The sequence below is a fragment of the Montipora foliosa genome, chromosome 6 (genome assembly GCF_036669935.1).
Source record: "Montipora foliosa isolate CH-2021 chromosome 6, ASM3666993v2, whole genome shotgun sequence".
In the NCBI taxonomy this organism is placed as follows: domain Eukaryota; kingdom Metazoa; phylum Cnidaria; class Anthozoa; order Scleractinia; family Acroporidae; genus Montipora; species Montipora foliosa.
In genome coordinates this window covers 28,500,233-28,512,732 of record NC_090874.1, presented here as the reverse complement: position 1 = coordinate 28,512,732, position 12,500 = coordinate 28,500,233, and the positions used below count along the sequence as shown (strand labels likewise).

The window sequence follows — 12,500 nt, the reverse complement described above, 5'->3', positions numbered from 1 at the left end:
CGATGGCTGGCAAAACCTGACAACCCAGCCATGAGCCCCCACGCCCCCGAGAAGAATGGGCACCCGTCAGACTGATACACAGTGGAAAGCAGAGGTTGGGGAGGGAGGGAACAAAAACCGCTAAACGCTCCACACACAGTGCTCCTACTTCCCGCCACACTGATAAATAAGCGATACAGCCCAAAGCACGAGGTATTCCACGCATGCGCCAGTGTACTAAAACCACTGACCAATTGGCTGCAGTCGCTCCTAGTTGTTTACTTGGTTAAACTTCGTTTAACCTTATGTTGCGAAGAAACGAGAAGGTGGTCCCCCATTTTTAATGGTCTTATTTACTTGTAATAGGTTCGCGGAAAACATATTTTAAGGAGAAAAAAAGTTGGATAGTAGAAGTTGTAGTATTTACATATAAATGACGTGTATTTTGAGCCCGACACTGAGTGCAAGGTGATGACTGTAGCGGTCCAATTTACTTACATTTCTTTGCAAGATTGAGCAATTTGATATCACTTTACTAAAAGATTCTAGCAAACAAATAAGTTCAAGTTTTCAGTAATACTCAGTAGCTTTTGCTACAGGACATCAATTTTCCCGGTTGATCTTCGAACGGAGAAATTCTCACGTAATTCGGTAAAAAACACTTAGAATAAAGGACATACAGCGCAAAAACAAGCACGGTGACCCTTTCTTTTTATTGCACTTTTAAATGTCCTGTGTATGAATATCAATTGTGCCACGTTTGAAAAAATCTGATTAGTACGTCATTTTCAATGTCCAGAATTACCTTAAATTTTGTTTTTCAGAAAGGAGAATATGAAGTACCAGAATGGCTTTCACCAGGTAATTTTTTGTGTGTTTGTTCTGTTAATTTCCTTGAGCTCTGTTCATCTTTAAATTTCAAATGGAACTGAATGACTTCAACTTTGAGATGAACATGGAGATCATGCAAGCTTTATTGACCTACGTAGGGATAATGTAATTCACATCCTGTTTATTTGTGGTGGTGGGGTCTGTGTTTACTTTTTTTCTTTCTCAGTCAGGAGATAGAGCTGGAAAGTTTATGTCAACCTACAACTGTACATGTATCTCTTACAGTGTTGATGATGAACAGGGGAAGATATTCATCGCTTGATACCTCGTTTTGTGGGGTCTAGTGACAATGACATAATTATCTGGTTGAAAATGCTGTTCAGGAAAGAACAAAAAGGCAACAAAATATGTTGCTAAATATTCAATTCCTTGGTAATCTCTGAGCCTTAGACATTATCAGCCGATATACCAGCTGCCTGTTCAAAGGGGTTTATGTAAATGTACTGTTACTCACTGTTATTTAGCCTTATGGTAAATCATGATACCGGTTAAACGTGTTTAACATTAGGTTCAAGATTCTCTGCTGTTCGGCATTACTGATCTGAGTTGCTTATTCTATCCTGTTTTACAGGTAGTGCCAGACTTTTAAGCCAGTTGCTTCAGGTATGTGATTTGACAGCTGTTGATAACCAAATCGTTGAAATACAAGTTATTTTATTTATATACTGATTATTTGTGGTGGTGTCTTTCTTTGCATAGACAAATCCTAAGATGCGAGCCACCATTAAAAGCCTCTTAAACCATGACTGGATGATGAAAGGCTATGCAGCTCCTGTAAGATGGTCTAGTCGTATAAAGGTATGCACACACAGATGTGATTTATTCCTGGACATCTGACGGTGGCCAATTTACATTGTCAACTCCGTTGATAAAACCAATTTTTGTATGCTGAGTCAGCGTGACATCAATTTTCCCGGTTGATCTAGTTTCGAACGCTTCTCGCGTAATTCGGTAAAAAAAAACACTTAGAATAAACCTGACAATTGACACCCAATCCTTTCACGTGTGATTGACATGATACATCAATCATTTTTCGCACGCAGATTATGGCGGGAAACAAAGAAAAGCGATTTTAGCAGTTATAAAATTAGTTTTTCAGAATTTTTTTCGGGAAAGTATACTTCGAAGCCCACCGATTCACGATTTGCAAAAATAAAAAAATTGAGCAAGACGCCTAAATTTTCCTTTACCGAGACTATTGATTTATTGGTTTATAGAAGGACAAGCCAGATCCTGACGTGCTTTTGGAGATGGCATCATATTATGATGTTCCACTTGATACTATGGCAAAGAGAGTTTTAGAGGTTTGTGTTAACATCTTGTGTAGCCTCGGTTTTTTAAGTGAAGGTCACTGAAATTTTCTATTGTTCATATTACTTCCACTTGTTTGTAATGTTGGAATTTGAACTACGTCAGCTATAATATCAAGTTTGGTGCTGTTTACAGAAACGTATGTAAGTTATTTGAAGTGTGGGCTATAGATGAAAACGAGAAATAGCCTCGCACTTATCAGAACAATTTAAGCAATATTGTCTCTTATTATATGACTTGCTCCGTGAGCGGGCAAGATAAGGCAAATCCCGCTCTGTGATTGACTACCCGAGCGGGCAAGATGGAGCCAAACTGCCCGCTCGGGATTTCTCACTTGGTGCCGCAAGATCAAAGATCTTTTTTTTTATTTTGGGTGTTTTAACCCAATAATAAAACCTTTATTGACCAAGCTCTTTCGGTCAAGATGGCTGGATATTGGCCTCGTCTTTTTTTTTTTTTTTTTGCGTGATTCTGGACCTCGACATCGTTTCAGTCAATAAACACCAAAAAAGAGATGAAGTCGACGTCCATTAAGAAAACAGAACTTGGCCAATATCCAGCCATCTTGACCTCACGCTTGGTCAATAACCCATATTTATAGACTGAGAAACCTGATTTTTTCAGGTGTCTATGACTGACAATTGCGTAAATTATCTAGGTAAGTGCGGGGATCATTTCTCTCTTTCTTCTGTAGCCCATAGTTCAAAAATATACGTTTCTTTCATTGAGTCCTTTCACGGGAACACGTGAATCCAACAGATTGACCTGTGGCCCGTTTCTCGAAAGTCCCGAAACTTTTCGGTCCCGGAAAGACATTTGTGAAACTGCCAACCGCTTGTTTTGGAAAGCCGATCTTTTAACGTGTTTTTAAGGTAACAAAAAGAAAAATGACTGTGAAGTGTGACGACTTAAATGCTCTCCGTTCTTGAGAAACAAAGGGAATTGCGACACCCGAAAATGGCCCGTAAAGGTTCGGAACTTTCGAGAAACGGGCGCCAGCTCTCAACTGTGTGGCTTCATAGCTCAGTTGGTAGAACATTGCATCGGCATCACAGAGGTCATGGGTTCGAATCCTGTTGAAGCCAATTTTTTAGGTGTCTGTAAGAGACAATCAGGGATCAATATTCATTTTGTATCAAAGTCGTCAGCCGGGTAAGTCCGTCTTCTGATATACTTGCCCGGACACATTTGGGTCGCCCGGTCCAAAATGCGGAAGTACAGAAAATAGTCGATAAAATTACTTGTAACTTGTAATGAGCATTCGTGTTTCATTTTACACACTCGCCAATAATTTTGACTCTGGAGTGATGTGTTATTTGCACCGTGGGAACCCGATTTACGGTGGTCCATATCTGCCACTGCAAAATGTACTTGAATGTAACCTGCAAAGTTACTATTCAAAGACCCAAAGTTTCGACCCTCCTGTCTAGTGACTTCCTTTGATATGCTATCAAGATTTGGTGTTTTTCCTGTTCGTAAGCAGCAGGTTCTACTCCACTTGTTTTCCTTTTTGCCGGAGGTGGGGAAATATCTTGTAACTAACGCCACATTCTCAGCTGAGACCACGAGTCACCCTTTGCTCTTTGCTAAAGGACTTGCTAACAACCATACCAGCGGTTAGATACATGAAAATTGAGCCTGCAATCGTTTTATGGAAAATACCGTGCGGTCAAAGATGGCGCCCAAACTTGAGATTTCATTTCTGATGAAAGCTGCATGTTTATTCCTTGTTTTCTGGAAGTTTCCATTGAATGAAAAGCGATCACATCGAAAGTACATTCTATATTATAACATTTGGTGCATTCATTTATTAAAACAGCACTCGTCCAACGGACGACCTTTGGAGTTCTTACCACTCGTGCGTGCGGTTTTTTTAGTGGTCTGGGACTACCGGACTGTTGTTGTTCTATTTTCTTGTCTATTTTTCTTTTCCTCTCCATATGCGTACCTACATTAACATACACTGGTCTCTGACTTTACAATCAAAATAGAAAAAAAAAAACATTCTGTATTGTTTTTCAAATTTATGGCTCTCTCTTACAATGCCTTAATGTCTTGAAATTGAAATAAAGTTTCAACATAATTGGAAATTCTTTGAACCACACCTGCTTACCATGGCCAGTTAATCTTCTACCCAGCATCTACTCAACCTTTCATGCAATTGATAATGTTCGGTTAGTGGTTTTTTGCGTCCTACCTTGTTATAGGAAATTAATGAAATTAAGGTATTGGAAATTAACGCGACTGAAATCAATGTGAATTTAATGTAAAACGACTTTCGAATAAGGAAAATTAACATCAAGGAGGAAGTAGAAGGAAGGAGGAAATTAACGCGATTAAAACACAGTTGGTGGTGACCACTGGAACAAATTTGTTCAACGCTAGATGCAAAAAAGTCACTAAACAAAACTGAGCTCTCTGGTCAACAAAACAGTCCTCAAAATTCCAATTTACGTAGGGTTGACGGAAAGAAAGAAAGCTTGTACCTTATTTTATTGTTTTTTAGTTGTCATGAATGTCTGGGAGGGTTTCAGAATTAAGGTTAAAATAATGGAGAGTAAGAGCGCGGAAATTAGCGCTGCACTTCATTAAAATCGCTGAAAATAACGCTCAACATAACGCGCATTTTAACGATTCGCGTTAATTTCCAATAATAAGGTACGATATTGGTTTTGATACATGACGTTTTTATTATATTTCTTGATTTCTTGCAGTGGAAGTATGATGAAGTGACTGCCATGTATTTCCTTCTCTTCAAGAAAAAAGGCAAAGGCCAATTTCCAGAGTTGCTGCCAAGATTTTCCAAGTAAGGATTTCAAAAACCTCTATCTCTTTTCTCTATCTCTTTGCACGTTTTAGGCCAAATTCGTAGCATCTACTCAACTTTTTGTTCTGTGGTTGGAAGCGGTTACCCTCAGGTAAGAGATGTCACTTAGTGGATGACTTAAGTAAGAAAGCGACATTACCCTATGGTATCTGGACGTCCTCAGAATTGGATTGTGGGTTGAAGATGATCCGAGTGTAGATACAAAATTCCCCACCACCTCCCCTCCCTTCCTGTGCTTTTGAATCTTATCTTCATACGCTTACAAAGTTGCAACTTCTCTCCAGATCACGCGCAACCAAGAGTGTCCACAGCAAAGAGAACAAGGTATAAGGATGTTTAGCTATTTGTATTTCGAGTAGTTTAAAGTTGTTCTCTACGTTTCAGATCATAGTGCCAAATCTGAAGATCTGCTAACAGCAGATGGTTTGCACGTTAATTAAGCCATAGCCGCATTTGCAACAACAACAACAACTTTATTTAAGTGTCAATGGATTTAGCGCAAGAGCATTAATTGTGGACACTCACGAAATTAATTCAAATCAATTGAAATATTGGTTTATACATGTGGAGAGGAAAACCGGAATACCCGGAGAAAAACCTCTCTGAGCAGAAAAGAGAACAACAAACTCAATCCACGTATGGCGCCGACTCGGGGATTATAACCCGGGCCTCATTGGTGGGAGGCGCCACCCTGCTCCCCTGCAAACAATAGATCTTTCATTGATTTCCAACAATTTTACATTTTGCCATAGTTATCGGCGTCTATACAGTTTGGTAGCATTCCATTTATAACTTTGCCTACTTAGCGGGCTTTAGAACTGAAGAATTACGTAGCTAAATGGGAATTTCTTTACGTAAGCACTCTCTGTGCAGGCAAACACGGCATACTGTTATCGTTGTTCTTCAAATGAAAACCGGACTTTTCTTAATCAGTTTTACAGTTTTAAAAGGAACCTTCCATGATGTATGATGTTTTGTTTCAAAAAAGAGTCTCCTATAGCTCAGTGTTAAGGACGGTGCCTACTAATTCAAAGGTATTTTTGCGCGGTTTACTGAATATGCGGGAAAAGCAGATCTCAACAAGTGCGATTGAAATCCAAAAAAAAGCAAATTGGGGGTAACCACGCATTTTTCGAAGATAATTAATCAACAATATTTGTAAAAAGCTTTAAAATACAAAGCAATGTATGGCGTTCTTTGCCAAATTGAAGCTTAATTATCCTCTAAAGTTGCATGGTTATCCCCAATTTTCTTTTTGGATACCAAGAGCACTTGCTAAGTTCTGCTTTCTCCACATAGTTTTGAACCGCGCAAGAATATCCCTGTATTAATAAGCACCGCCGATAGGAAATCCGAGTATCTCGAGATGCGCAGAACGTATGCGCAATAACAATAGTAGGCACCGTCCTTAAAGCATCTGAACTAGTTATCGCAAGGTTGGAAGGTCGACTCCTCCAAAGGACACTCGGATTTTTTCCGAGTATCCCCGAGTAACCACTGACGAATCTCCTATAGCTCAGTGTTACAGCATCCGAACTAGTATTCGGAGATCGTAGTTTCGACTCCTGCAAAGGAACACTCGGATTTTTTCCGAGTATCCCCGACTCACCACTGACGAGTCTCCTACAGCTCAGTGATAAAGCGTCCGAACTAGTTATCGGAAGGTCGTAAGTTCGACTCCTGCAAAGGAGCACTCGGATTTTTTTCAAGTCATCAATTTCGTACTGTTAAGATTTATTGACGTAAAAGTATTCTTTTCTAGCATCCTAATGTTGTCAACTCAGAAAACACAGAGTACATTCTTCGAACACCAAAGCATTTTCCTTACGCGGAGAATCAAGCCAGGAAAGCTATGGTTAACAATCAAGAGGACAACATGCAGCCTCCAATCAGGAGGCCTAGAGCTGGAACACTGCCTTCTGAAGGCGACGCAACAACACCAAGTCGAAAACGGGCACCCACCGAGATGCCCCCGCCAATAGCGCCCATTACACCACGGGTTAGAAAAACACCCGCGGCCAAAGGTACTGTGAGCATTCAATATTTTCGTTTAAATGGTTTTTGATGAGGAGGTGATACACAAAATTGAGTTTATGAACTGAGTTGAAATGGTAAATAGGCCATTTTCGAAATATTAATATTCAGCTTGATAGTGAGGCTGTGAGGACACGAACAATAGAAACACGTTGGAATGAATTTGAAAAATATTTACATATCATCCACTTTCCTTTGTCTTTGTCCTCTAAACCTCTCCTTTAAGCTGAATTTTAACGCATCGAAAAAGGCCTATTGACTTGAAAGCTGGCGTTTAAAGTGTTAGGTGGGAAGTGTTTGACGTGCAAGCAACATCAAACATAGTTTGGTGACCAAACATGCTGATGTTGAAGTGAGTGGCCAAACGGTTAAAATATGCTTGATCCGCTAACTCAGATCAAACTCCACAAGCAAATAACTATGGATCACAAATACGTAAAAATACAGGTGGATACATTCAAGATAAATGTTTTAAGTTGTTTGATCGAATGTTTGATGGCCTTCAAATTTTATCAAACACGATCAAACAGCACCCGCAAACAAGGTGGCCAAACGGTAAAATGGTTGGTCACCAAACAGTGTTTGATGTTGTTTAAACGCCAAACATTTTCCGTTTGGCCAGGCCCTTAGCTCTCTCGAAGGGCTAGCGCTCGAAACGTGAGCTTTCAAATTTCTTTACGGTGGTCAATTTACGATAACAACTCAGTTGAGAAAACTGCTTCTAAGCTTGCACGGGACAGAGGCACAGTCGCACTGTTATGATATTTAGCGGTTAAACAAGCATAAGAAGTTTATTGAAAAGAAAAAATGCAAACAAGTTGAAGTAAAGAAAACGGTTCACGTAAATAATTATGCGAAAAAGCTGAACACAGTTCAAAGAAAGCCTACAAAGAGAGCGGATTGCTATGGAGTGGAGGTGTCATGCCAAAACAACTTTTCATACAGATATTGAAAAGGATGCACTCGTCAAATAATTGATCAAATTGAATTCAGTGCTCATAATACCATAAAAATCACAACACACCTGCTTTAGTTAAAGGAGTTGGTACGATATGTGAAGTAAAGTGCTTGGAGCGCTTTCCGACGATGGCGTTATTAGTTAAAGGTATGGCATTCGTGGAAAGGAGCTTGCAATCATCTTGACTGAGAATTGTAGCGTATAATACTTGATTTGTTAAGATTATGTGACTGTCCTCAAACTAGTAAGTGTAACGTTTTCAGTCTGAGAACGTTACACTTACTAGTTTGAGTTAAATAGCTCGATAGTTGACCGTAGATGAAGACTGAAAGATTATCTACCTACCGGTCTGCCTACCTTAGTAAAGGGTAACCCACCTTGTGAGGAAACCCAGGGACAAATTAAAGAGTGGGTCGCTTACTTGCAGTGTTTTCTCACTCGTTTCTCCAATAAAGTGGGGTGTAAGATTTACCTTAACTGGACTTTTCATCTACTTTTTTTTTGTTTCTTTTCATCAAAGGAGCTGCCGCCGAAATTCCCATCTCACATTCTGATTATGACTTTGGATCCAATGATCTTACACCGATGTCTCAAGCTAAACTGTGAGTTCTTGTGAGGGTTTATATCAATTTAATAGAGAGACCTTAGGATCGACGAATGAGACTTCAGCTATAAGGCTACCAGATAACAGCATTACTCGAACCTTTGTTGGCGTTTCTTTTCTTTATTCTCGGGAATCTCTAGTTCTTAAGAACGAAAGCACTCGATGGCTTAATTGAGATTTTTCCTCCTAGAGGAAAAGGTCGTGAAATACTACAACCGAGCGCACTTTTTTTTGTTTTCGGCATAATTAGTGAGCATGTAAAAGGAGTCTTGTGATACTGATGGGTGCCCCTGATTTAGACACGAGGCCGTAAGAGTGTCAAAACGTCGGGTCTTTGAATTATAATTTTCCAAACCATCCCTTGTCTAATCACTGAACGTAAATTTGGAACATTCGAACGTTTTCGTTGACCTCGTCGTCATGATCTTAGGGTCCTCATTGGTTTTAGTGATGCGGGTCTTGTGTGTCTCACTGGATGAAGTCGTCAATGGCCGTTTTTATACTGGAGACGCATAATTCGTCTAGGACGAACTTGGGCAAACAATTTTTCTGCGTCTGTTAAATTCATCTAGTATAAAGACGGGCACTAGATGCATAATGCGTCTGGACGAAGTTTCCAGTTTAGAGCGTCTTCGAGGACGCACTAAAGTAGATTCTTCGTCCAGACGCATAATGCGTCTTTTGGCCGTCTTTATACTAGACGAATTTAACAGACGCAGAAAAAATGTTTGCCCAAGTTCGTCCCAGACGAATTATGTGTCTCTAGTATAAAAACGTCCAATGTCGTGTCCAGATTCCCGGAGTATGTACTTGTAATGTATGTATGTATCTGTGACTTGTGAATTTGAATCGTGTAGTGCGCAGCAAGGGGATGAGCGTGCAAAGAATATCTGGGTTGCGGTGTTGCCTCTGGCTTTATGAGGAAGGGTAGAGTAAGAAATCGCTTAGGAAAAATGAACGACAGATTATTGACCCAGACTTACACAGTACCGAATAATTGTGTGCGTATAAGACCACCCTTACAGACAGTAGCGAGTATATGTGAGTGTAATGGCCATGGGGTATCGAGTGTCAAATCTTATATCGGTTAAAAGACGATAGGGGATGGTTACATCAACCGGTACGATTTGTATTCCGTTACGACGGGTGCATCCTGTTTCTATCTGCCATTACAACTTTTTACTCCTCTACATGATAACTTTGCATGCAAAAGTACGTGTATCATGCCATTATGACTTCATCTCGGTAGTTGCACCGAATCGAAAGTCTCGTTATAGTGCGAAACGATACATGGTGTAAACGAATACAGCACGATAACAGAAAAATGGTAGTAAGCAAAATGGTCTATTCACATTTAATGGTGAGAATCAATGTTGTTGACATTATCGTCAGTGATGTGAAAGTCGAATCAGTATAAGGTAGAGACTCTCTGAGCTCACCCTTTGCCGCCATTTCAGCTGGTCCCAGTCTCTAGACACCAACCTCGACAAAGCCACAAGTAGGAAGACACCATTCAGGTCCCCATTCACTCTTGGAAGAAAGAGATTCGGCTCTGTGGACACCCCTTCCAGCACAAGCAAGTGGAGCTCAAAGGTCAGTGAAACAATATGATAAAAAAGGTAAAGTCTGCTATGAGCCTAGAAGGCCCATCAGGCCGGCCCTTATCTCCGGTTTCTGTAGCATGAAGCGACTAGAAGTATTTCTACTCCCCCCTGGATGGGATGCTAGTCCGTCGCAGGGTTACCCCCAGCATTAAATTCGCCGGTACCCATTTATACACCTGGGTGTAGAGAGGCACCGTGAGAGTAAAGTGTCTTGCCCAAGAACACAACACAATGTCCCCGGCCAAGACCCGAACCCGGACCACTCGATCCGGAGTCCAGCACACTGACCATGAGGCCACCGCGCCTCCCAAACAATTTGATGCATAGTGTTATTTTAAGGAAGTGAGCGCTACGGACTTATCTCTGGAATTGCCTTTGTAGCAAGCTTTCGCTTGTGAAAGATTAGACACCTTAAGATACCCCGATTTTCACGCACGGGTAAGGCTAGCGCCATTTTGAACTCATTAAATGATCACGTGACCGCGTCCTTCCCGTAAAAGCTACACGTTTTCTCGGGGTAATCAGTGGTCTACACGTGAGTTCGAGCCCGGTAAAAATGGAGAAACGGGTAAGTTTTTATGGTTTTTAACTTTCCTTATTAGACCAGAATAGTATCCAGATTCTTGGATAAACAATTGTTTTTCTGATTTGAAGCGTTTTGGGATTACGAAAAAGTTATGTTGAGGCACAAATCTGGAGAAATTTTTGCTTGTCAAAAGGTCGTTCTGCTTACCAAAACATGTGATGACCGAGGTGTAGTCTCTTCGCGAAATTTTAGTTGAGACACATTTGAAATAGACTTAAAATACAACAGGTCATGAACCACGATGAAAAAAACCTAAATTCAAATTACATACTTTATGTTGACTTGAAAGGATAATTCTTGATTAAAACGTTTTGATAGAAGTAAAGGAGGCTTCTTCCATTTTTGAGGCTAAGGCATATTTGTAGTATATTTGTAGTATAAGAAAAGACAAAAAAAGTATATTAAATCTGATAAAACATGTTTTCGGCTTATTTCAGACGATGTTCAGTTGGCATATGAAACACGATATAAAACATACCGGTAATCGTAATAGCCAACCTTATCTTCTGAGCCGCCATCTTGCTCCAGATCGTACCTGGTCACCCGGTGTATCTTAAGTTTAATTGGTTTTTCCGTGTAACCGAGTACGGGTACGGGTACTCGTCCCCGTACCCGGAACCGGGCTCTCTTAACGTCTCTATTAGCTCGGCATCGTGGGTGCCCCTTGAAATTGTAGGGCGAGAGCCTCTCTCCCAATTTTCGCGCGGTTACAATCATGACAAAATCAATGTCAGGTACAGAAGACAAGGGCAAAAGACTTTCGGCAACAGTGTGCTTGGGGTTGAGTTGTGATTCTCGCAGATGATAACTTGCCACCAATTCAGGGCTGGTTACTTACAGAAGAGAGGAAGGCTATAAGGTCGGTTGGTCTGCATCTTCTTCAACCTTTAAGGGCAGGGTCCATTGTTTTCTTTTTTTTCTCCACTAATCCAATGAAGTTTTGCAAATTTTGAATATCGACCCAAGCAGTCTCCCGATTCAAAAGGGTCCTTTTTATGGAAAATTAAAAAAGCTGTGGGTTACTACAAACTGGTTCTTACTGTCAGTCCTATGAAATGTGGCAATTAGAGTGGTGGTGTTCCCTATGGAGAGCCATTTGTGCCAAAATTACAAATGGCTGGTGTAAATCTACAATCGTTAGTGCAGGATTACTAATCGTTGGTGTTAAACAACCAATCGTTAGTACAGGATTACTAATCGTTCGTGTCAAACCACAATCGTTAGTGCAGAATTACTAATCGTTCGTTTCAAACAACAATCGTTAGTGCAGAATTACTAATCGTTCGTGTCAAACCACAATCGTTAGTGCAGAATTACTAATCGTTCGTGTTAAACTGTAATCGTAACTGCAAAAATACAAATCTTTGAAGTAAATTGTAATCGTAACTGGTAGGCAAAAATCGTCACCGTTAAAGTACAAAGAGTCACGATCAACTGCAATCGCAACTGTTAAGCCACGAATCGTTCCTGCTAACTTTTCGTTTCTTTCGCTAGTGCTAATATCGATTAATTATCGACTAGCAATTTTGGCAACCAATCAAATCTCGAGAAAGATTTGTGCGCGAAATGACGATCAATCGGAAGTTCCTTGCAGGGTTACACAAGATGTCGGAAGAAATTTGGTCTTTTCTGGAAGCAATTGATTCTCTTTTGCAACATGTTGTCTTACAAAAGCTGTGTATCGAATCAACACGCAACAGCAACTC

The 12,500-nt window shown here is 40.4% G+C and overlaps 2 protein-coding genes across 10 annotated transcripts in view; one reads left to right on the top strand and one right to left on the bottom strand.

Moving 5' to 3' along the window:
* LOC138007093 (centrosomal protein of 83 kDa-like) overlaps positions 1–12,500 on the bottom strand; it is a 622,454-nt gene that overhangs the window by 326,644 nt on the left and 283,310 nt on the right. The gene's annotated exons all lie outside the window — the stretch shown is intronic.
* LOC138007087 (maternal embryonic leucine zipper kinase-like) overlaps positions 1–12,500 on the top strand; it is a 39,667-nt gene that overhangs the window by 20,303 nt on the left and 6,864 nt on the right. For all 3 annotated transcript variants that reach the window (XM_068853804.1, XM_068853805.1, XM_068853807.1), the window contains 9 exons: positions 804–840; positions 1,442–1,473; positions 1,570–1,668; positions 2,088–2,174; positions 4,896–4,987; positions 5,293–5,332; positions 6,771–7,032; positions 8,521–8,602; positions 10,062–10,197. In XM_068853804.1, coding sequence (XP_068709905.1) covers positions 804–840; positions 1,442–1,473; positions 1,570–1,668; positions 2,088–2,174; positions 4,896–4,987; positions 5,293–5,332; positions 6,771–7,032; positions 8,521–8,602; positions 10,062–10,197 — 867 coding nt within the window. The remainder of the gene's footprint in view (positions 1–803; positions 841–1,441; positions 1,474–1,569; positions 1,669–2,087; positions 2,175–4,895; positions 4,988–5,292; positions 5,333–6,770; positions 7,033–8,520; positions 8,603–10,061; positions 10,198–12,500) is intronic.